General features: G+C 38.6%; 1 protein-coding gene across 2 annotated transcripts in view; it reads left to right on the top strand.

Annotated features, from left to right (window-relative positions):
• OSBPL2 (oxysterol binding protein like 2) overlaps nucleotides 1–22,063 on the top strand; it is a 59,124-nt gene that overhangs the window by 5,219 nt on the left and 31,842 nt on the right. Inside the window, exon 3 of one of the 2 annotated variants that reach the window (XM_067554118.1) lies at nucleotides 21,692–21,853. In XM_067554118.1, coding sequence (XP_067410219.1) covers nucleotides 21,817–21,853 — 37 coding nt within the window. In that variant the 5' untranslated portion in view covers nucleotides 21,692–21,816. Of the gene's footprint in view, nucleotides 1–21,691; nucleotides 21,854–22,063 lie in introns of those variants that run through there. The other variant, XM_067554119.1, reaches the window with a different exon arrangement.

Below are 22,063 nucleotides of genomic sequence, written 5' to 3'. Positions count from 1 at the left end.
TGCACTAGTGTAAAACGGGGCTTGCACTGGCCTCATTGACACCAGTAAATTTCCCTGTCTTAAGTGTGTTTCTACAAATAGGTCACCTCTTGCCTTATCAAAATATCTGGCGTTCAAAATGTGAAAGTGGTTGATTTTTACTTTCTCAGAAACCAGCGCTTCAGAATTGCAAATGATACACCCTGAATAATGAAGTCTTGTATAGACCAGCTAATTTCTTACATTCCAGATTTGAAGGCAGACGCCATTCATTTTGAGATTTTTTTTTTGGGTAATTCTGAATAAAAGGAAGGGTTGTACATAATAACTCCAGTGGAAAAAAATAGGCTAACCAGACTACATTAAAAGATTAGTTCGTTTAGTAAATAATTCTGTAGTGTTGGTAAAAAGATATGTATTTAAAAAAGAGTTTTGTTTTGAAGAATGTTGTTTCCTCCTCAGAGGTTTTTCTGAGGTTTTGCTAGAAATTTTCAGAAACCAAGTGTTGCTAAACAATTGTTTACAATAAAGCAGGAATATCATTTACTTCTAGAATTACAAATGAAACTACAATATATTTCTTAGTGACTGAGTGTGAGGGCTATTGTTACTGTTGCAAAGTGTTTAGCCAATAAAGTGGACTAATAGTGGGACAGCTTTTTTTATTAGAATTTTACTATAAATAGAAATATCCTAGGTCAAGAAGTTAAATTTTCTTAATACTCTAATTCTTGAAGACAACAAACGTGTCTGTAAGACTGATTCCCATTTACTTAAACATCTTTGCTATGAATATTGCTATTGAAGAGATGGCACCACAGCAAGATTTTACTAATTTTCAGTAATTTCTCATCATGAAACCCTTAGTAGGGTTCTCATCATGAGACCCCAGATTGTAGGACTGTTTGCATGTGTTAATGCTGCACAATTGGGTTCTGTCCCAGTAATTGCAGATGTATATAAAAGTATGGTTATTTACTTGTAGCACTTTGCATTACATTGATAAGTCTCTAGGACTACAACAGCTGATTTTTGTGTGTGTGTGTGTCATGACTATTTTCATGATGCTTCAAGAATAGAGCTCCATGGAAATGGCTGATAATGGGGTACCTTGTACAGAATAAACGTGTGATTAGATATGTATGAAGAGAATTGATGAGTAGTGGCACTATGCTTGATAAGGTGCTTCTGGATGTTGATGCCTCTAAACTAAACCTGTAAACTACTCTTTACTGTTCTGTGTGGTTTTCTGCCCTGCTGTCATATACAGTAACTGTTCCTGTAATCCTGAAATTTTAATGGTCAAGTAATGGTGTTGTTCACAAGATGTTAAGTATGATTAGCCATGGTACCATGCTAGCAAAATATGTGAACAAATGAGTATGTAGCTTTTTCTCTTTTACTAAACATCCTAGAGTGAGTGGTATGAAAATGGTCAGAATTCAAAACCATCTTGTTGATTATTTGCTTGTTGCTAAGAGCTCAGTATTCATTCTTGTGAGCTTGCAGTGTGGTGCTAACATACTGCAGCAAAATAGGTGGGTAACCCTGCTACTGTACTTCATATACCAATTGCTTAATGCTGTTCTGCTTAGGATAAAAGACCTATTTTTTTCTTTTTTTTTTTTTAAATGTCCTTTATAAACAAATTACCCCAAAATGGTCATTATGAAAATATAGCTCATTTGTTGTTGTTTTTTTTTTTTTTTTACAGAAAGTCATTCTTATGACTCTTTCTTATAAAGTTTTAGCTGAGGCAAAGGCAGAGGATGGCAAACTTGGAGGGATTTTTGGTACATATTTGTGCATTTAAAATTTTTCTCTGCCACAATGTGTTTAAAAAAAAGTTTTAAGGGAGGGACAGTGACATATGGAAGTAGTAAAGGTATATAAATCTAGGTCAGGTTGGTAATGATGTGTCTTTTTTTCAATCCTGGCAACAGCAGCATTGAGACTGAACTGCCTTCTCACATAGGATTGGTCTCTGCAAATCAGTGTTGCATCACACTGATGGCATCATAGTGTTGGTGAAACTTTCAGTGCCACTGACTGTGCTATATCATGTTACTTGATTCCATCTCTGTTTACAACAATCCAGCATCTTTCACAGTCAGCGAATTAATTCTACTTCCTTTTTAAACAAATATTTTGGGAAAAGACCACGTTCAGGGCTCATTTCAGGCTGTAGGATTATATTATAGCCATACCTCTGAATAGATCTTCCAGCATTTAACCCCCCTTGGTGAGGTGAGTTTGGGAGGAAGACACTGTATAACAATGCCAACAGCATTTCTAGAGTTTCCTAAAGATTCTCTCTGCAAAGAGAGTAATATGAATACTTTCATAAGTAAAGGGAGTCAGACAAGAGCTAGCAGTAGACCAGGCGAAGCTTCAAGATAAAGATCATGGAGTCTATTCATTGCTTTATAAGGAACAAATGAACATTTCTTGCTGTAAAGGTTATGTGGGGAGTAATTTGGCTATGGATTTGTGAACTAAATACAGACACATTGCAAGACTTTCCTAGGTATTTAACTGCAACCAAATAATTGTATGAATTGCAACAGGATGAAACAAACTTAAATTACAAGTTTTGTCAGTAGAACTGGGAAGAAAAGATCTCAAATTAAGGTTCACTGCTGCCATACTTGGGAAATTCAGTCTTTTTGTTAGTATGACCTGCAAGTGGTTCAAAGATAGTGCCACACGTACAGACACAAGGCTTGCTTCAATGGAATTTACTGGCTAATTCTTATTGCACAATTAACCCATTATCAACAATTTCCCCTGAAAGGGTGATGGACAAGATAATTTCCTCTAAGAACCAATAAAGGACAATGAATTTTATAATTCAGTGAAGAAATATGAATTTTTTTTTACAGGATCAATACTAATGGATTGGTGTATCTGTCTTATCACCATAAATGTAGCATTGTATACCTTGAAAATGTTCACTGGGGCCTTGTCAATATAAAAACATATAAAGTAACTTCATGGGCTTTAGCCTTTATTGGGTAGGATAAAGTTAAATCCCAAGACAGTATGGCTTCAGATGGACTCAAATGGCAAAGAAGGGTCCCAATTTTCAAATGTAAGATTTAAAAGCAACAGGACAGCAATGTCTTCTGATGAAATATTACTGATGGTCTGCTTACCTAGGAGAGGAGAATTTGGTGATAATCTTTTGTATGGAAATAACAACAATTACAAGTTGATAGGAAGGTTTGAAATCATTGGAGGGCTTCAAGAGATGCAGAAGCACACCTTTGCTATACCTCCTAGAAATGAAAAGGTGGGGCTATGTGTTTTATGGCTTGGAGGTTTCTGCTTTTGTACTGTGGCAAATCCTGAATTCTCCGTTAGTGCATGTATCTTCCATGGAATGTCCTTTAATATGGTTGATGGTTGTCCACTATCTTTGGCTGAGCAAGAAGTCAAGTGGTTCAACAGTGGGATCATTTCTGAGGTGGTTGTTTATGTCAGACTTTGCCCATTGCATCTGCTTCTGGGTTGAAGTTAGATGCAGAAGAGCTTCTTCAGCTGCTCAGACTGGTTAGTGGGACTTACGATGAGTGTGAGGTGGGTAAACAAGGTTATGGTGGAGTGGGAACTTTTAGTTAGCGAGAGCTTTCTTGCGCTCATGCAGCGTAGCCATCTCTCACTGGATTATTGGAGGAGGAACGTTTGCAAGGAGAATTTGGTAATGTGTGTATTCTGTAGATATATTTGGCTGATGTATTGTAAGCCAAACTTTCAGAGATGTATTAGCAGTGTCACTGCCACCCACCACGTCAAGCACTCTAGAAATGAGGTGATCATGAACTAAATTATCAGTTTAATAACACATTCCATTTGTATGGCACTCAAAAATGAAGGGCCTGGAGCACCTAATCAAAAATCATAACAAATTAGGTTGAAGATTAGATTTTTATAAAAGAAATAAATGCAGCCTTCAAAAAAGATAAAAAATGGCAGAGGGCCAAAGTTTCAGCTGCACTTCACCTAAACCTTTCTTTTCTGCAGCACATATAGAAAACAAATAGAACACATTGCATTGCTCTCCATGTTGAACTTGCCTGTTGAGGGAGTTTAATTCCCCCAATGCAGATTTTGGTTGCGAATGTTGTTGCAGTCAGACTTTGAGAGGAAACAAGTCTAACTTGCTGAATAAATCCTCCTTTCATCTTGCACCAGAGATATGTATTACTGTTTTTTGGTTGAAAGAATAGTGAGTGCTTGATGATAGCAGAAGATATTGAAATAGTCAGTTTTAATTGGTGAACCTGTAATGCTGTTTTAGACCTAATGTTGGTAACCTCATTTCATAAACCCGTTGACTAAGATTAATAGTTAATGAAGCTTTCATTTAAAGATGAAAACACTATTTTGACACTTTCAGGAGAGCTGTAAGAAGCAAACAGACATGAATATTTATTTCTGTTCCTTGAAGCATAACTGGTATGCTATGGTTGAAGTGGAATTTGCAGGAATTTGAACCATGGCTTTCTTTCCAGGAATCCTGTTGTATGACTCTTATTCTTGGTTCTCCTAATAACCTTTATACTAATATGAAAAACGTCTTTTGCAGTTGCACTTTATAAATGGGTTTTCAGTTTGTAGTGGAAAAGATGCTTTTAAAGAGCAGTGTTAACTCTATGGCGTGTTTAGTCTGGCCAATGCTATGTGTAACCTTAAAGCCTGACCAAAGTATTTCTGTTAAATTATCAGTTTGTTACTGTGGTGGCTTTTTGCTGCATTAACAAAGGGGGAAAGAAGTTTAAAAATAGAGTATTTTTCCAGAGGTCATGTGATTTTTAGTAATAACTGACATATTTATACCAAATAATAAGCCTTAACAGAACCTTTTCCATTGGCCTTTGTGATTAAAAAGCAATTAAGGGAGTTTTTGTCCCCATCTCTTTTCTTTATTTGCAAGCATTCTTTTTCTGGGTTTATTACCCTTCTTTATTACCTTGTCTTAATGTTATCATGATGTCACTGGTACAGCAAGACCTCTCCAGGCCTTTCAAGAAGGTTAATGAAAATGCCAGTAAAATGATTCCTTCATGACATTTCAATTTATCACTGCACTCAAGGTATTTTTGTTTCTGTAGTATCCTGACAAGCTGATTTAAAAAAAAAAAAAGACACTAAGTCAAAATTCGTGACTAGTTTTGTAAATTTTGAAGTATTCAATTTGAGACACTTAGATATGATTTTCAGATGTACTCAATACCCACAAATGAAGTCATTATGAGCTAAAGGTGTTTAAGTGGCTCTGAAACTTGAGCTCTGTTTGAAGCTGACTCCCAAAATTACTGGCTAATTTTAATGCTGGACCTATATGTTTCTCTCAGGATCTATTTTTGCTAAGAAAAAGGAACTGAAATGTGGTGGTGGTGGTTGGTTTTTTGTTTGTTTGTTTGTTGCTTTTTGCTAAAATAAGACATTTAAAACTAAATATATTCTTAGTTCACACAAGTGATTTTTGCTAGTAGGAATTATGTGCACATGAGAATTGTTCCGTATCTGTACTTTGAATGTGCTAAATGTAATAGTATGAATTTAAAATGTGTATCCGTAATTGCCTCCTACTCATGTACAGTAATTTCATATTGTCTAATGCTCCCTGATCATCATTCTTATCTAACAAATAATGAACCATATTCAGTGGTACTACACGGATTCTTAAACATAGTTGGATGCTGTAGCAATTTGCTAGTTTTCCAGCACTGGTGTATGATGCATGGCTTCAACTTTTAAGATCCTCAGGCAAAGGACTGTACAGATTTAATCAGTCAACCAAATTTTAAAAAGTCATCTTAGTGAGCTACATTGTATTCAGATTAGCTCTGGATATTCCTGCTGTCAATATTTACATTTCCATAGTCACATAAATAACTCCTCCTTAAGAATAAACTTGTGTGGTTAACTATTCTATTTTTCATTGAGACGTTCTTTCAAATCGCTTTTAAGGCTTTTTTTTGCAGATTCTTTTATAGGTGCAGGATATGTCAGGAACTTAAAGTGCAAAGGGAGGAAAAAAAAAAAAAAAAAAAAAGCTATATCCTGTATTGTTAGAGATTAAGGCTTTTGTTTTTTCTAGGATTTATAATACAGTAAACATTAGGAATGGTAATCATTTGCTATTTACACACACACACACACACACACACACACACACACACACACACACACACACACACACACACACACACACACACACACACACACACACACACACACAATTAAGGTTCCAAAGTCAATCACCCAAAAGTTAGCACTATGTACTATTTTTTCCCCTCACAGGACCCCTGCCTCATTCAGTGCACAGAATGGACAATGATGATCACTTAATGAGCAACTTTTCAATATTTTGTTTTTTCCTTGTTGCTCAGTGTGTAGTCCCAGGCCTTTTTACTGCATACTATTCAAATGCTTCTCTAAAGACAAAATTATTAATTTCCTCAGGGGCTTTTCTACGGCACTCATCAGTATAGTATTAGAGTGCTTCACAAATATTAAGGAATTGATTTTCACAACATTCCTCTGAGATGGAGGGATGGTATTGTTCCCATTGTACATATGGGGCACAGAGATTAAGATAAAAAGTTTCTGTTAATTTTGGGTATTGAGTTTGAGCTGCGTAGGACCTGATTTTTCAGAGTACTCTGCATTATATAGCACTTTATATGTTTGAAGAATATTGACTTTAGTTGCAGCTGTGAGTGCTTAGCACTTCTGCAAATCAGACCCCAGGGTCTCAAGTCAGGTACCCAGAAAATGAGGAACTACACAATTAATACCACATGTGGGAAAATTTGGTTTGTGACTTGCCTAGAATCGCTTAGGAATGCTGTAGCAGAGGCAGGCTCAGAATCCAGTTCTCCAGGGCAGCATATCTGACCATGAGATAGCCTTTCTCTTCCTGCAGTCCCCTGCCTCATTCAGTACACACCTTTCAACTTCTGCAACAAAGGAGGCAGCGTTGTACAGACTGTTTTACTACTCAACCCTGGTTAATCCCCAGAGCACATCCGTGCTGTGCACTGAATGAGGCAGGATTCCTGTGCGGGAAAATGTATGTCATCATCTAACTAAAGAATACGTCAGAATGCAGATGCCCAAGTGGGCTGAATTAAGGCTGTACAGGCAACCTTAATTCTGGCATTTGCTAACTTTTGAGTGCTTGGCTTTGTAACCTTGATGTTCTTTTAGCAGAGTCTTTTGTGTGTAATTTCCTAGGTTTTTAAATAAACAAAAAACGTTGCAGAAATTCCACCATTTGGCAGCTATATTGATGTCCCCATGGGTCATCAGTGGGATTGATATCTGTAGATCAACCATATAGACTTCTGCCACCAAAGCTAATGGAGCAATTGATAGCAGTAGTAGGGTGTCAGCCTCTGTGTGGGCGATCATTAGAAGGGGATGGGACACTTTTTTGCTAGGATTTTACAGGTATTTGCTGATAGCAGATTTAGGAATATTGGGCTACATTCCAGGTACTGGATGGAACTTTTCTGCCCATTCCCTCCAAGTGTGACCCCATCTGCCCCATCTAGTCCACCATGTCCCAGTCCTGTTCTCTTTACCTAACCAGTCCCATTTTCCATTCCTTAGGCTTTTCTTATCCCATTCCCAATCTTTTTGCCTTGCAAGTCTTAGTCTCTCTGTCCCAGTCTATATCCAGCAAGGCTTCTTGTCTCTAGTCATCTTGTCCAGCCAGTTTCAGTTCCCTCCCTTGCTGGCTACTAATCTGATCTCTTTTTTTCCCCACACTGACCTCCAGTTGCTAAACCCCGCTCACACCTTTCCACTGACTCCTAGTCAGTCTCCTGCCCCAAGCTTCTAGTCCGATGTCAGTGTTGTCTCCCGTTCACTGTCCCAGTCTTTTTGCCCAGCTGGTTCCAGTTTTCTCCTTGGATCCCGAATCCTCATCAGATCTATTTCCCCTCACCTCTCTTCCCTTATCCCACTGTTTCTTAGTACAAATCTGGATTGCTTCCTTAGCTCTTCATCCAATCTCAGTGTCCCCACTTCTCTCCTAGCTCTCAGTTCCAGTTTTCCTTGCCCAGCCAGTCCTGATTTCCTCTACCCCAACTCTCAGCCCATTTCCATCCCAAACTACTTCTAATGTCTGTCCTCCATCCACCCTGGTCCAGCTCTTGTCCCCTCTGCAACTGAATCAGATAGCTTCCTTCTCCACGTTGTTTGGGCCTAGCGGGGGGTCATTGAAAGCACAGGAGAGAGACATGGGTGAAAACAACGTATTTTCTCCTAGCCCACTTCTTGGAAACAGGTGAATTATTTTGTCTGAAGTTTCCCTCAAAAAATTCAGTCTGAGGGCAGCATCTGGCATGGAAAATTTAAGCCATTCAGACTTGGCAGAAAGTTACAAGAAACTGAAAATAGGATCTTATAATGGTAAGTGTTGGTCAACCCTAATAAGAGGCCCTGCCTGTGGTGACTTGTGTATGTAGACCCTTAAGCCAGCATGTACTGTGTGTGTAACCGTGCAAATCAGATGTTTTGCAATAACTTCAGATCATATTTGCACAGTAGTAAATTGGCAGTGTTTTAGCCTAATTAAAATTGTGTGTGTGTGTGTGTGGGGGGGGATGGTCTACAGTGATCAATAAGAGAGAACTTTTGATCCTTGGTGATGAGAGAGGTGTTCTCTTCTATATATTTGTGAAAAGAGCCACTCTCAAATTCCATTGTACCCAGCAGTAGACTATTTTAAAAGAGCTGAGAGGTCTCTGTATACAAGAATTAGGTTTTTGAAGGTGATGTGTCTTCAATAGCCAGATCACATGATGTCCATTGCTGTGAAGTTATGAGTTTAATGCGGTACTTAACGTTTTCTGTTTGGCATTAGTTATAACCAGATGATTGATAGCGATGATCAAACTTTCTTTATCATACACCATTTATCATAGGAGCATAAGCACCATTGTGGTGAATGTAATATAAATACTTAGATTCTAGGTTGACCCTGACCTAGTGGTAATATTCTGCACTGAAACTGGGAAGATGGTCATAGAGGTAAATTGACTTTCAAGAAATGAGAACTGCCAGGGAGGCCCATGGCATTCTGATAGAATGACCTCTAAAGAAATTGATCCACCCAAATTACTTGGCTGCTTGCTTCTAATTCAAACAGGAAACACGAGAAATTGAACAGTGCTTGGAGTGGCTTTAGCGCTGTTGACCTGTGCTGAGATGTTTGCTGCACTTGATGGCCTATGAGGTGGTCAGAATGGCATATATTTGGCACACTTTGCCATAAACCACAGGCAGCTTCATCCAGATAATTTATTCATTGGTAAGCAAGTCTAAGAGAACTTGTAGCTGGCCAAATGAAGATCAGTATACATAGGAGAGGAATGATAAAGTAATATTCTTATTACAATAGTGATACATGTTTTTAGTTCTCAGGCCTATGGGGAAAAGGAGAGGATTTTTTTCCTCTAAAGTGACTGCTGGGTAACTCAAACTCTCTATAGAATGGGTTAGATAAAGGTCTGATGTCTTGACCAGTTGGGGATGGAGGTGTCTTCCATTAGTGACATAATAAGCAGGGACTGTGGTGTTAAGTCATATCCTGTGGCTTTTTTCTGTGGTTGCTATGGGCATTGTTCCTTATTTCACTTTATAGTGTTAAATCAGATTGTCCCTCTTTTGAAACCTTGGTATCTTTCTCAGTTTTACTCATTTCAGGTGATTTTTATAGCATTCTTGGACTGCTCACTTAAGGAGCCAAGTGGTCTTCTCTTGATATTGGCCATGCCTGATTATTTTTAGGGCAGAGTGGCATTTTGCACTGTTATCCTTTTTGATAAGATAGCCTTCTAACTCCACCTCAGTCAGGAGGTTGTGTTTACTTATCTTCGTTCAGGTCTTTCCTTGGAAAGCAAATAGTTACGGCATTCTCATAAATGATGTTTCACATTTAAAATAGCTTTGTGTATTTGATTTGATTTTAAAATATTCCAGTTTTTGAAAGTGGAGTCATGGAGTCATAGCAGTTAAACTTCCACTGATTTATTTATTAATTTAAAAGGGGAATTACACAGCTAATATGTGTGCAACACTTGAAAAATTCCCCCATTGTTGATTTCCTGTTTCAGCTAGAGATCACTTACGTAGATCTTCAGTTAGACCTTTACATGGTGTCCACTTGTGTCATACATGTACTTGGTGTCCACAAATTCTACCTGCACTTTGCAGATGCCAGCACCTGTTAGTATGTTCATGCGTGCATGCACCTTTAAATAGTTTCATACTTGCATGCATGCAATTGTTAGCATTTGCACCTTTAGAATGCATTGGCTCAGTTGGCTTTGTGAGTGCTAATGCCAACATATATGCAGATGTTTATTCAAAAGGCTTGTGGAAGTGTTTGCAAGTGCAAAGTGTAAGTGCAAGTATGCACAGGAACAATTGGGTGGAAATCAGGTCCCATATACCTTCATAAAAGGCACATCAGATATTGTAGCAGTGCAGCATAGATAAGGGTTTATAATGAAAACACTGAGACCTTGTTTTCAGAGTTTTAATTTGGCTGTAAAGTGGGATTACTTTAAACACTCTTGGTAAGATAGGTGGAAAATGGCAATTTGTTCTATGAACAATTAGATATGCATTAAGTTTTGGTAACAAATAACGAAATGTAAGTGGTATGTCGGGGGAAAGCTATTCAGTGTGTGGACATAGTATAAGTTTTGACAGTTCTCTATAGACTTTTTAGGCTGACTTGTGTACATCTCTGAAGTACAAAATTAACTTCTTAAATGTTGTGTTTCCAGCATGTAGAGTGTGTTTGGGTTTTTTTTTAGGTGTCTGTTTCCTTTAGTGATGCCCTATTTGTAGAGCACATCATGTATTATGTTCTAACTCAAAAGATTGAATAAGAAAAAATACCTGCCTAGGACTTATTGTGACTTTTCTTTCAACTTTTTTATTTTCTTTAAAATTGGCTTGGTCCTTATTTCTAAAAAGGAAAAAAAGTACATTAGCCAAATTTGGGATTAAATATATGTGAAACTCTCCCCTAGAAAAGGGTAAGTAAGGCCCTGATCTTGCAACTTGTTTTGCATGGGCAGAGCCCTGCACTTTCACTGATGCCAATTGATTTCAGTGGTCTGGCCTCTTGGAATAAGTGCAATCTGGTAGATATTCATGCTTTGGCTAAGAATTCAGGTAGTTGGACTGGAGTGGGGAAACCCAGTGCCTTGAGTTTATCATGAAAGGAGGAATTGAGAGAGACATTTATGATAATCTGAAGATGAAATTAAAAAAAACCAAGGACCTTTATTATGACTGATAGAATACATAGTCGTCTAATGCAGAGAGGAATACACAGACAGAATAACTAATGTGTACCTATTGTTGCATTTTATAGACTGTTTCTACCCTGCTGATTATAAACTGTTGTTTGCCACATCAAGTGTGTTAAGTAAAAATCAGGATGTTTTCTTATCCAGATACTTTGCCTTGTAGTGTTTTAAGAAACTAAATTAAAGCTGGGAATCTCCTATTGTACAACAGCAATAATAAAAGTTGAGTATCACATTCAGATATAATTGGAATGGTTTTTGTCGTTTTATTTTTGTAAACAAGCATTCAAAGGTGTTCCTTCCAGTCATATAGCTTATTCTAGTGATGAGTTTTTTTTTTTTTTTTAACTTTCTATAAAGGGGATATAAAAGTGTTAGTACCTGTAGTTTCTGTTGCCTAAATTTCTGCATGTGCCTTTTTGGCTTGAGTATCTATTGGTGCTTTCATGCAGTGCTTACTGCAGCAAATTATTTGAAATGTCCATTCTGTGAGAACATTGCTGAACAATGACTTTACACTGCTTTGCCCAAAGGAACATCCACAGTTATCTGGCTGTGCTAAAGTGTACAAGCTCCCAGATAAATTGCTGGAGTTGCATTGGCATTTCAGTTGTGTAACTTGCGTTAGTCAATGGGAGTCGGGTAGCTTAAACCCCTATGTCAACCTATGAAAATTGAATATTGAATGGAGTTTGTGACTAAATGACTGATTTCAGTCCCTTAAGTGTTCAAATTTTGTATAAATGGTGCAGTTTGATATTTGTGACACCTCGTTTAACCTGTTTGTAGTTGATTTTACAACATCGTCAAAGCACAAGGTTTAGCGGGACCAAAATGATAATCCTCTGATCAAACTTCTGTCAAACAGAGATGAAATCCATTCTACATTATGATGGTTTGTATGGGAGAGACCACATGCTTGTTGCTAGCCTGGTCTTGTATGTTGGCTTGGATTTGAAATATCTAACTTGTAGGTATCTGCGTTTAAATAGAAATCTAATGCAAAGGATAAATTTACTCGGCGAATGAAATGGCTAGAAAAACTGCTGCTACTGAAATACTCTTGGCCGCTGCTTCTTAAAGACCTGCTTCTGTAATTTACATTACATTTTGTACTCCTTGTATTGTTTTAAACTCACATTAAACGTTATTTCGTAGTGCAGAACTGCTTTGTGCATAACATTGAGGATTTACTGCAGAGTATTTCTCAGACTACACATTTGAAAGATATATAACATGCACAGTTCATATTTTACTAACCGCTTAAGGTGGGAATGGTGGAAGAAATTCTTTAGACTCACTTTATATGTTGTCTTTTAGTTTGGTAACCAAGCTTTAAAAAATAGTGCCTAGGCTATCCTGCTATGCGCTCAGTCTCTTACAAATCTATAGGTTGACAAAATCAGCAGCTGTTTATGCTCCTGTACAAACACACATCCCTAATAACCAATCAAATTAACTTTAAAATACCCCATGTGTTTCTTTCCTAAAAACCTGAGAAAATTAGATGAGCTTTGCTGTGTGCCCTGAACATCATTAAACCTGAGTACTTTGGAATTCACTACCCTCATTCCCAAAGTCTGTCCCAAAGAATGTTCTGCTAGCAGCTTTCTCCCTTATAAACAAGGGGAGTTCTTGAGTATCTCTGATTGCAAACGTGGCAGTACCACACAAGAGAGAAGCAGTTCTTCAAGCAAGCAGGTCCAAGGCTATTTAGGGCTGAAATGCATAGTTCAAAGCCAACACCTGAACTTCCACCCAGGGAAACCAACGAATGGCCAGTGCTGATCATCATCTCTGTGCAAAGACAACTGGGCTAATGCAGTCTTCACCAGCATGTTTCCAAATAATTTAAAGTGCAGCCCTACAGAGTTCATTGAGTAGTCCAGTCTAGAAATAAAAGGCATAGAATGATGTCAGCAGCAGAATAAAACAGGTGACATTCTATTGTCCAGATGCAAAAAATGAAAAAGATGCCACGGTCTCTGCTGTGAGACAATGATCATGAAGTAGTAGCTGTGAATCTAACCAGCTCACCAAATTGCAAACTCAGGTGACAATCAGCAGGTACACATGCTTAAAGTGGCAAAGGTGATATTAATCCCATTTTCTGATTGCTTTCCCTAACCCACCAATGTTTCTTCAGATGTCATTTGCTTAATCTGGATTAAAATTAAAAATGTAGAACATCACCAGAAGGCAATTACTAGAAAAAGAGTTGAATCATGTAACCACCATTAATCAACAATACAATAATATTATGATGTTTGTACCTTGTGAAAGGTGTTCTTAAAAAAGAATTTGATTCTAGGTTTGTCTTTTTCCATTGCTGAAATATTTAGATCCTATAACGCTCCACAAAAAAATTGAGAGAAATGTTATATATACACTTTTGTTACTGAAGTTGCTTAGTGTAGAGACCTAGATGTAGGAAATATAAATATTACGAATGTTGAACGTGAAGCAAACAGGATGTTTTGTCCTCTGCCATTGCATCTTTGGTTGAAGTAACTTTTTGCTACATGCTTTCTTTTGTGAGAAGCAAATTTGATCGTAGGTCTTTGGTCAAGGAGGGCAAAAACCGATACCTACATTTATTGACACGTACTGAGATCCATATAATCTCTTGATCATGAAAGAACTGACTTTAAAAAGTGATACAAGGATAAAATTATTCTCACACTGATTAGGGAAATATGAGATGTTCTGAACAACTAACCCATCACAATGTAATGAGAATAGGAGCTTAGAGGAACTAAACCACATCATTTAAAAGTAGTAAGAGTCTAAACTAAATGCATAAAGGTGCTGAAGGCCAAAACTCCCTGCTACATATATGTTATTGGAGCATGCAATATGTAATATTGATATTGAACCTTTCAGTTAGAAGACTCCCAAAGTGCTTTAGAACTACACACATATGCTACCTCATGCAGTCACCATTGGGAGTGGACATCAGCAAGACACTGGGCCATTGGACAACAGTGGGGGTGGTGAAATATTATCATATGATACTGGTGCAAACTTTGCTTTTAAAACCTCATTTTCCAAAGTGTCTAAACTCTTTTGTGAGGTTTCTCTAATCACCACTTGCAACCTGCTTAGTTTCAACTTTGGCTCTGAATAGTTTTGATTTTTTGCAGCATTTAGCCTTCCATCAGATAGAGCTGGAATCCTGTAATAGAACAGGAAGCACATTCCAGTACTATACAGGTGTTTGTGATGTCATTGACTGCTGCATGGGATGCATAACCCGGGGTTTGGATTTGGCAAGTAATGGCAGGGGCAGTGTCTTTCAGAAGGATTTGTAACTTAAATCTAGCCGAGGGTAGTTCTAGCTCTTTGGGTTCTAAACAGTTGCTAAAATAACTTTCAGTTTGGCATTCCTCTTTTACCCTGTTCTCGGACCTGCTTCTCCTCATTTGTGCTGATGTAATTCCATTGACTTCCCTCCTTGACATGAAATCAAGTGGAAGGGGAATGAATAAAGCTCTGTTGTATTTGAATAAGAGGCAATGCCATGGGCTTCAGCTTGCAGGCTTTGTTCTGAAAGATCACCTTTTGGTTTTTGAGAGAGTAACACTGTATCAAACCCTTAGTGCCCAAATGGCCTTGTTGTCTTGTTTTATCTGTTTTCTATTTCAGAACTGACCAAACCACTTTTCTGTGTAGCCTGGCTCCAGTTCACTTTCTGATTATCAAGCTGTAGAAATTTGTTTTCCCCAGTTTATTCACCCTGACAACACATTTGACTGTTAAGTATGGCATCACAAAAATGAGACAGCTGGGAGCTGAGGATAACAGGAATTTGAATGGCTCCTTGCGTGACCCTGGGCAAGTTGCTTAATATTTTTCTTTGTACAATCAAGATTAAACAGAAGGTTAAGACCCTGCAGAAGACTGTCAAGAGGGAGCCTGGGCAGAACAATCAAAATGTCCTAGAGTTCAGTGGATGGAAGAATGCAGTGGAGTAGAGAAACTAAAAACTCTCTTGCTATTTTAAAAAAAATGTTTTCGTTGGACAGCTGTGGAGGGTGAGATCCTATCTACTTGGAACAGGTAGAGCACAGGCAGTGCAAACTTGAATACCCTGTTACCTGTCAAAGTCAGTTTCACTAGTTAAGGCTGTTTCCTCTGTGACGTAGCTCACCCTTTTATTCCATTCCATGCTTGGTTGTCAACAAGGATATCAGTTGTGATCTCAGTCTGCTTTTTAGGGGACAGTTGTCTAAATTTCTAATAATTGATTGAAAATAAATCCACCTGACCACAACTTCCAGTGACTACACCTCTGAACTGGATTCATACTTTTGACCTGGAGCTAAAAGTTGCTATACCCTTACCTTATGCCATCCAGGCCTTTCCCACAACACTCTTTTTATTGAAGTCTTTGTCTTGGTTGCACATTAGGAGAGCTTGCTGTACTTGAAAGTCCTGTGTGAAGTGCAAATGATGATCTCTCTATCTTGTTTTATTCCAGATAAACAGCAATTTTGTCACAAGCTTGCAATTGTGGAATACTGCAGAGTTTTGACACTGTTAATACACAAGATTTATTTTTAAAGTGAGTTGCTTTTCATAAAGTGTTACATAAAACTTCAGTCAGTTACTTGAACAATGAGTGAAAACTGGTCCAACTTTTGCTCCTGCTTATGAATGCGACAAGATAGAAAAAATTTTGATGGCTTATGATTTTTTAACACACTGACATTTATGTTGAAATATGCATCACTACAACATATATATTGGCTCTAACTAGTGGAATCCTCCCTCTTGCCTTGAACCACACACAAACCGGGAGTAGATAAAGGAAAGAGGTGGCTGTGCCATGTTTTCAGTGGGTAGAAGCCCTGTTTTGCACATGAAAATGAACACAATTTGTATACACAACTGCATGCCATTTAGAATTGCCATATTATACCATATGTTTGCTATCACTGTGCTAGGTATGCAGATTTTGTTTCCATGTAAAACACCAAGTACATACTTTTAAAATGTTTAGCATGATGATATACACCTGGTGGATGTGGCGTACAGAATTAAGTTTTTAGTTTGAAATTCAGATTTCTCCCTTTCCTGCTCATGTGTATAAAAAGAATTGGCTTTAGTGAAACACATGTAGGCCACTCAGTATGAAATATCTAATTCAGTATACATTCTTAACAATGATTTTATAAAATCTTTTTGGTCTTTTGCATATTTCTGTGTTTAATGAATGTAGGTAACTTCTTGAGTGAGGAATGTAATGCAAAACCTTTTTAGAGATTGTCAGCATGGAAAAGCAGGAAAACGGTCTATGAAAGGTGTATCTTCTACAAACACGATACATTCAGTTACGGCGAAAGAATATTCAGTTTACAGCAAAGAAAAATATTCTCTCTTAGCACACCCTCCCCCTCACCCACCTCCCTAAAAACCAAAACAAACCCAACCAACCCTACCTAAGGGTATGTCTATACAGCAAAGAAAAACCTGCAGCTGGCCCATGCTAGCTGACTTGGGCTTGTAGCGCTAGGGCTGTGGGGCTGTTTCATTGCTGTGTAGATGTCTGGGCTCGGGCTGCAGCCTGGGCTCAAGGACTTGTGGGGTGCGAGTGTCCTAGAGCCCGGGATTTCTCCACCAGTTGTAATTCTCTCAAGGCTGATGCTTTCAAATTCATTGCTGCGGTCCAAATGGGAAGCAATAAAGGCATGATTCACAAAGGCTAGGTTGTCATCCACAAGGGCATTTTAGCCAGCTGGAGATGGCAGAAGTTGCTACTTGCAGATATGGCTGTGTCAACAGTCAGTGTTGAAGAGTTCAGAAAGACTCCAAGGCTGCAGGCTGCCTTGACAAAATGTGGGTATGTGTCTCATTGGTGACTCAAGGCATCTATTTTGTTAGGTTGTCTAAGGGTTAGATGACGTAATGGTAAATAAGTTGAGACCTGTCTGTGACAGATGTGACAATATCCTGCAACTTTCTGGACACCCTCTATTGAATTAAGTTAAACCTTCTATTTTTAGGAGTTCATTGTATTCAAAATGCAAATTCTAGAACTATGGGGTGGGAGGGGACCTCAAGTCATCAAATCTAGCTCCTTGTGCTGTTGCAGGACCAGGTAAACCTAGACCACTCCTCACAGGTGTTTGGCCAACCTGTTTTTAAAAACCTCCAATGGTGGGGATTCCTTATCCTTTTCTTCCTTGGAAGCCTATTACAGATCTTAACTCCCTTATAGTTAGAAAGTTTTTCCTAATATTTAACCTAAATCTCCCTTGCTGCAGATTAAACCCATTACTTCTTGTCCTGCCTTTAGTGGATGTGGAGAATAATTGATCTCTTCCTTTTTATAACAGCCCTTAACTAATGTGAAGCCTGTTATCAGGCCCCTCATCAGTCTTCTTTTCTCAAGACTAAATGTGCCCAGATTTTTTTTAACCTGTCCTCATAGGTCAGGTTTTTAAAACATTTTTTCATTTTTGTTGCTCTCCTCTGGACTCTCTCTCCTATTTCTCCACATTTTGTCTAAAGTGTGGTGCCCAAAATTGGACATTACACCAGTTGAGACCTCACCAGAGCTGAGTTGAATGGGACAGTTACTTGCCGTGTCTCACATATAACACTCCTGTTAAAACACCCCAGAATGATATTAGCCTTTTTGGCAGCTGCATGACGTTGATTTGTTTTCAATTTGTGATCCATTATAACCCCCAGATCCTTTTCAGCAGTACTACTATCTAGTCAGTTATTCCCCATTTTGTAGCTGTGCATTTGATTTCTTCCTTCATAAGTGAAATATTTGCAGTTGTCAGTATTGAATTTCATCCTGTTGATTTCAGACCAGATCTCTAATTTGTCAAGTACATTTTGAATTCTAATCCTGTCCTCCATGTTTATGTACTGTTGAGGTGTGGGATGTATTTCCATGGAAGGGGAACCAGCACAACCCTTTAAGAACAAAGAACTGTGTGTTGGGGTGCAAATTCACTCGCTTTGTAGACCCTCCAGAGAGCTACCATCTCCTGGAGAGAAGCTCGCATATGCTGGTTCAAATTGGAATCTCCAGGGGCCAAAGGACAAAGAATTTTTGGTTAAATAGCCTGAGTTAACTGCTTTCGGGTCTTCTTTCTGATCTAGCAAACAGACAGGACCTCTGGTCCAAGGATGGCCCCAGTCTTTAGGTAAGGTTTGGAAGGTCTTTGGCCCCCTGAGGCCTTATAAAACTTGGAGACTGGTTCTGAGCTGAAGCAGTGGTGAACTTGTGACCACAGGAAAAACTCCTGTGTGGAGTTTGAAGGGCTAATCACCAACCAGAGCTCTTGGTGGAGTTGGGAAGTGATCTCTGGTAAGCTTATTAACATGCTTATAGGTTCTCTTATTGTTTTTAGTATGTTTTCTTTGTAATACTTTTACCTTAAGAATAAAAGTGCTTGCTTAGAAAGAACTGCGTGATAACATAACTGTGGTGGTAATTATGTGTACCATCTCTGAGGAAAGAAACGAAGCAGACCTGCTTTTAGGCAGTTTGTCTTTTGCTGGGAATATCATAGTATAGTCAGGGAACTGTGCAGCGTGGAAATATCCTGCTCACATGGGAGAGAGACGTGGGTCTCTGCCCAAGAGAGGTGACTGAGGAGCCTAGAGTGGGTGCCCTTGCTGGGCCACAGAAGGGAAATACAGATGCAGTTCCCTGAATTGTGACACTGTCAGTGCTACGACTTCCAATGTTGCTTCTTCTGGAAGTGAATTATGGCCAGGGCGCATTCTTGAAATATGGGTAGCTGTGCCATGGACTAGGGAGGCAGCATGCTATCCTATTTTAATTTGCTGGGCCAAAGATATCTGAGCTGGTTCTTCATGTTGACCAGTGGGGTTAGCATTCAGGATTACTTTCTGGTGTATTAGGGACAACTGCCCACATTTGGCTTATGTTAGCCTGCTACTCAATTGTTCCCTCCTCTAGGGCAGAACACTTATTGATGGTTAGGTTGAAAAGTTTTTAAAAAAATTGGCCCTTTCATTGATATATATATATATAATATATATATAATATAATATAATTTTTTAGACAATATTTCTAGCTGTCTTATTCCTTCCCTGTACCTTATTACATCTTCACAACATCGAAAATGGGAACAGCTACTGGGGGTGTTTATTTGTTTGAAAACAGTGTGTATGAGTCAGATGAGCAAGCTAGTAGCTATGAGCAATTGATAATTAGTGGGGCTGAAGCAGCTGTAAAGGCCTGTAAGTGCACAAAATCTGAGCAGAATACATGAAAAAGGGAAGGAAACATTAACCAACCAAGTTGTTTCTACAGGAATGTAGCAACAATCAAGAGCATCGGTGGGAAATAATTCTAGACTTAGGAGTGATGGACCGTAAATAAGAATTGTTGCTATGGGTGTGTTACTCTTAAGGGCTGCATGGAGGCTTTGAGCAATGATTATAAACAAGGGGCGGTACTGAAACCGATACCAAAGAATGTAACAGTCAAAAGAAGGGAAGTTATGAGGAAGTTCTCAGAGGGAGAGACTTAAATTCCTGTGCAGTATGCCTACACAGCCCACATCAGTAAGCTTCTGAGCCTGGGTCCACAGACTTGGGATTGCAGGGCTTGGCTGGTGCTCTAAAAATAGCTGTGTTGAGGTTGCAGCTTGGGCTCTGAAGCATAGGGATGGGGATAGGCTTCCCAGCTCGAGCTCCAGCCTGAGCCGCAACTTAAAAGTGCTGAATACACCGCTATGTTCAGCACGGTAGCACAAGCCCGAGTCTGCTGACCTGGGCTCGGAGGCTCGCTGTCCGGAGCAGCCACTGGCTGTATAGACATGCTTGACTTGAATTAGAAGCCGTGCCTTAAGTTATTTCTTCAAGTGGGCTATAGAATGGTACTGAACGAACTGAAATGTTCTACTATGGAAGTTTCTCTGTCTGAATGAAGAGCAGGAAGATTGCGTTTATATTGGGAGTCGCGTAGTTTTCGTTCTGGAGGAAAAATTAAAAGGGGTTTGAAATACAGCTGGAGTCACGTTAGCAAGAAGCTGAATTGCATGAGAAGAAGAGAGCTATCCCAAGACATTGCTATCCTGTCTTTGACCTGTAATGATTTTCGTTAATCTGAGTGGAAGTGCCAGAGTTAGTTTCCCCCCAAAAAACTGCTGCTCTTGTAGGTGAAGTGGGATGTTTAGTGACTGCAAATAGTCAGGACTTCTAGTTCTGTCTTGCTTGTATGTTGTTGTTCAGTGCTAGTGTAATATATTTAACTTAGTGCATGATTGATTAATCATTGAATCTTTAAGCCTTCAGAATTATGAAAACTGCATAAAGTATTAAGTATTTGATTTTTTTTATTTTTTTTTTTATTTTTTGCTTTTTAAAATGAAACTGAGCCAAGTGAAAATGTTTTGGGTACATAAATGCCAAGCAACTGGAATAAATCAAATCTAGCCTGTGCAGCAAGCCTATCTGGTGAATTTTGTACACCTGTCACTTGTTTGCAGTGCATTTAGCTGCACTGTATGTGAGAAAACAGCACTATCTCTTTTCCCACTCTTGCCAAAAACAAAACCACCAGCTGGCTTTATCTTGGCTTACAGCCAGTTGGTGCAAGAGTTGAGTCTAGAAGTGGTTGACACAACTGAATTCCTGCGCTGTGAATGACTTTCCAGGTTCCCAGAATGAAAATAGCTACGTGGTGCCATGCTTTTCTGCAGAGGTGACATTCAAGTTTGATAGTCACTTTCCCTCCCTGGCTCCATCCAGAATTGATCCTGGGGAAGTGTGCTGGTAATCTGTTTTGCCTTCTAGAGAGGGCAAGTTTTCCTCTACCAAACACTTTCTCCCTTTGCTGCTCCATGACTGCCCTGGTTTCTATCCTCTGTATGAGATCTGCCTACACTGCAGCTTCATTTTATATATATATATATATATATATATATATATATATATAGTAAATATAAGTAAATTAAAAAATAGTGTTTCCTATTATGAATTATTTTTAGTATAAAGTCTCCAGTACAGACTAATCTGCAAAAGCTTTAAAAATTGAAGCCACTGGGCAGTATATGGTATAAATATACAGAAAATGGTAGTGTGGATAAACTGTTCTGCCCTTCCTTACAGTAGTAGATGATGCTGTACTGCCCATCTTAAGCATGATTTTTTTATTAAAGAAATCTATTTTGGATTTATATTCAGTGTATCATCCCCCCCACACTCACACCCTGTTATTAAATGCCAGTGAATGTAAACATAAGGATTCCAAGTGCCTAGGTTTTCACTTGTCAAGGATGGGGAAATTGGAGGATATGGGTTTTTTAAGGTTTTCCCCCAAAATAAGCAGTATGAAAGCACTAATATTATGTCTTTCCCCCCATCTTCTCAAACAGATAATCTAAAGTGAGTGGTATTTATGAATGAAGATTCCATTGCACAAAAATATTAATCTTTAAATCCACCAAAACGATGCATTAGAGGAAACCAAGTTGGTGGTTCAAAGATTTCATACTGAAGGATGAATAGTGAAGAGGAATTCTTTGATGCCGTTACAGGTGAGTAAAAGGCAAAGTGCAAAATAAAATCACAGTTTGTGCGTGCTTGTGGCAAGCCAAAGCATAAAATCTGTCATTATTTGTAGTAATGGTGCTTGATTTCCTATCTGTAGTGAAAACCTTTTGAAGAGAAGAAAAGGGAATCCTTTTATTGTTAGTTTGAGCGCAGGCTAGAAACTCCTTAATGCTGGCTTGCCTATAGCCTTGAAT

Source organism: Emydura macquarii, unplaced genomic scaffold, assembly GCF_026122565.2.
Source record: "Emydura macquarii macquarii isolate MOO-44397 ecotype Brisbane River unplaced genomic scaffold, CSIRO-AGI_Emac_v2 contig_1483, whole genome shotgun sequence".
Taxonomy (NCBI): Eukaryota; Metazoa; Chordata; order Testudines; family Chelidae; genus Emydura; species Emydura macquarii.
The sequence above is the reverse complement of the archived record's forward strand: the minus strand, read 5'-3'. Positions and strand labels throughout refer to the sequence as shown.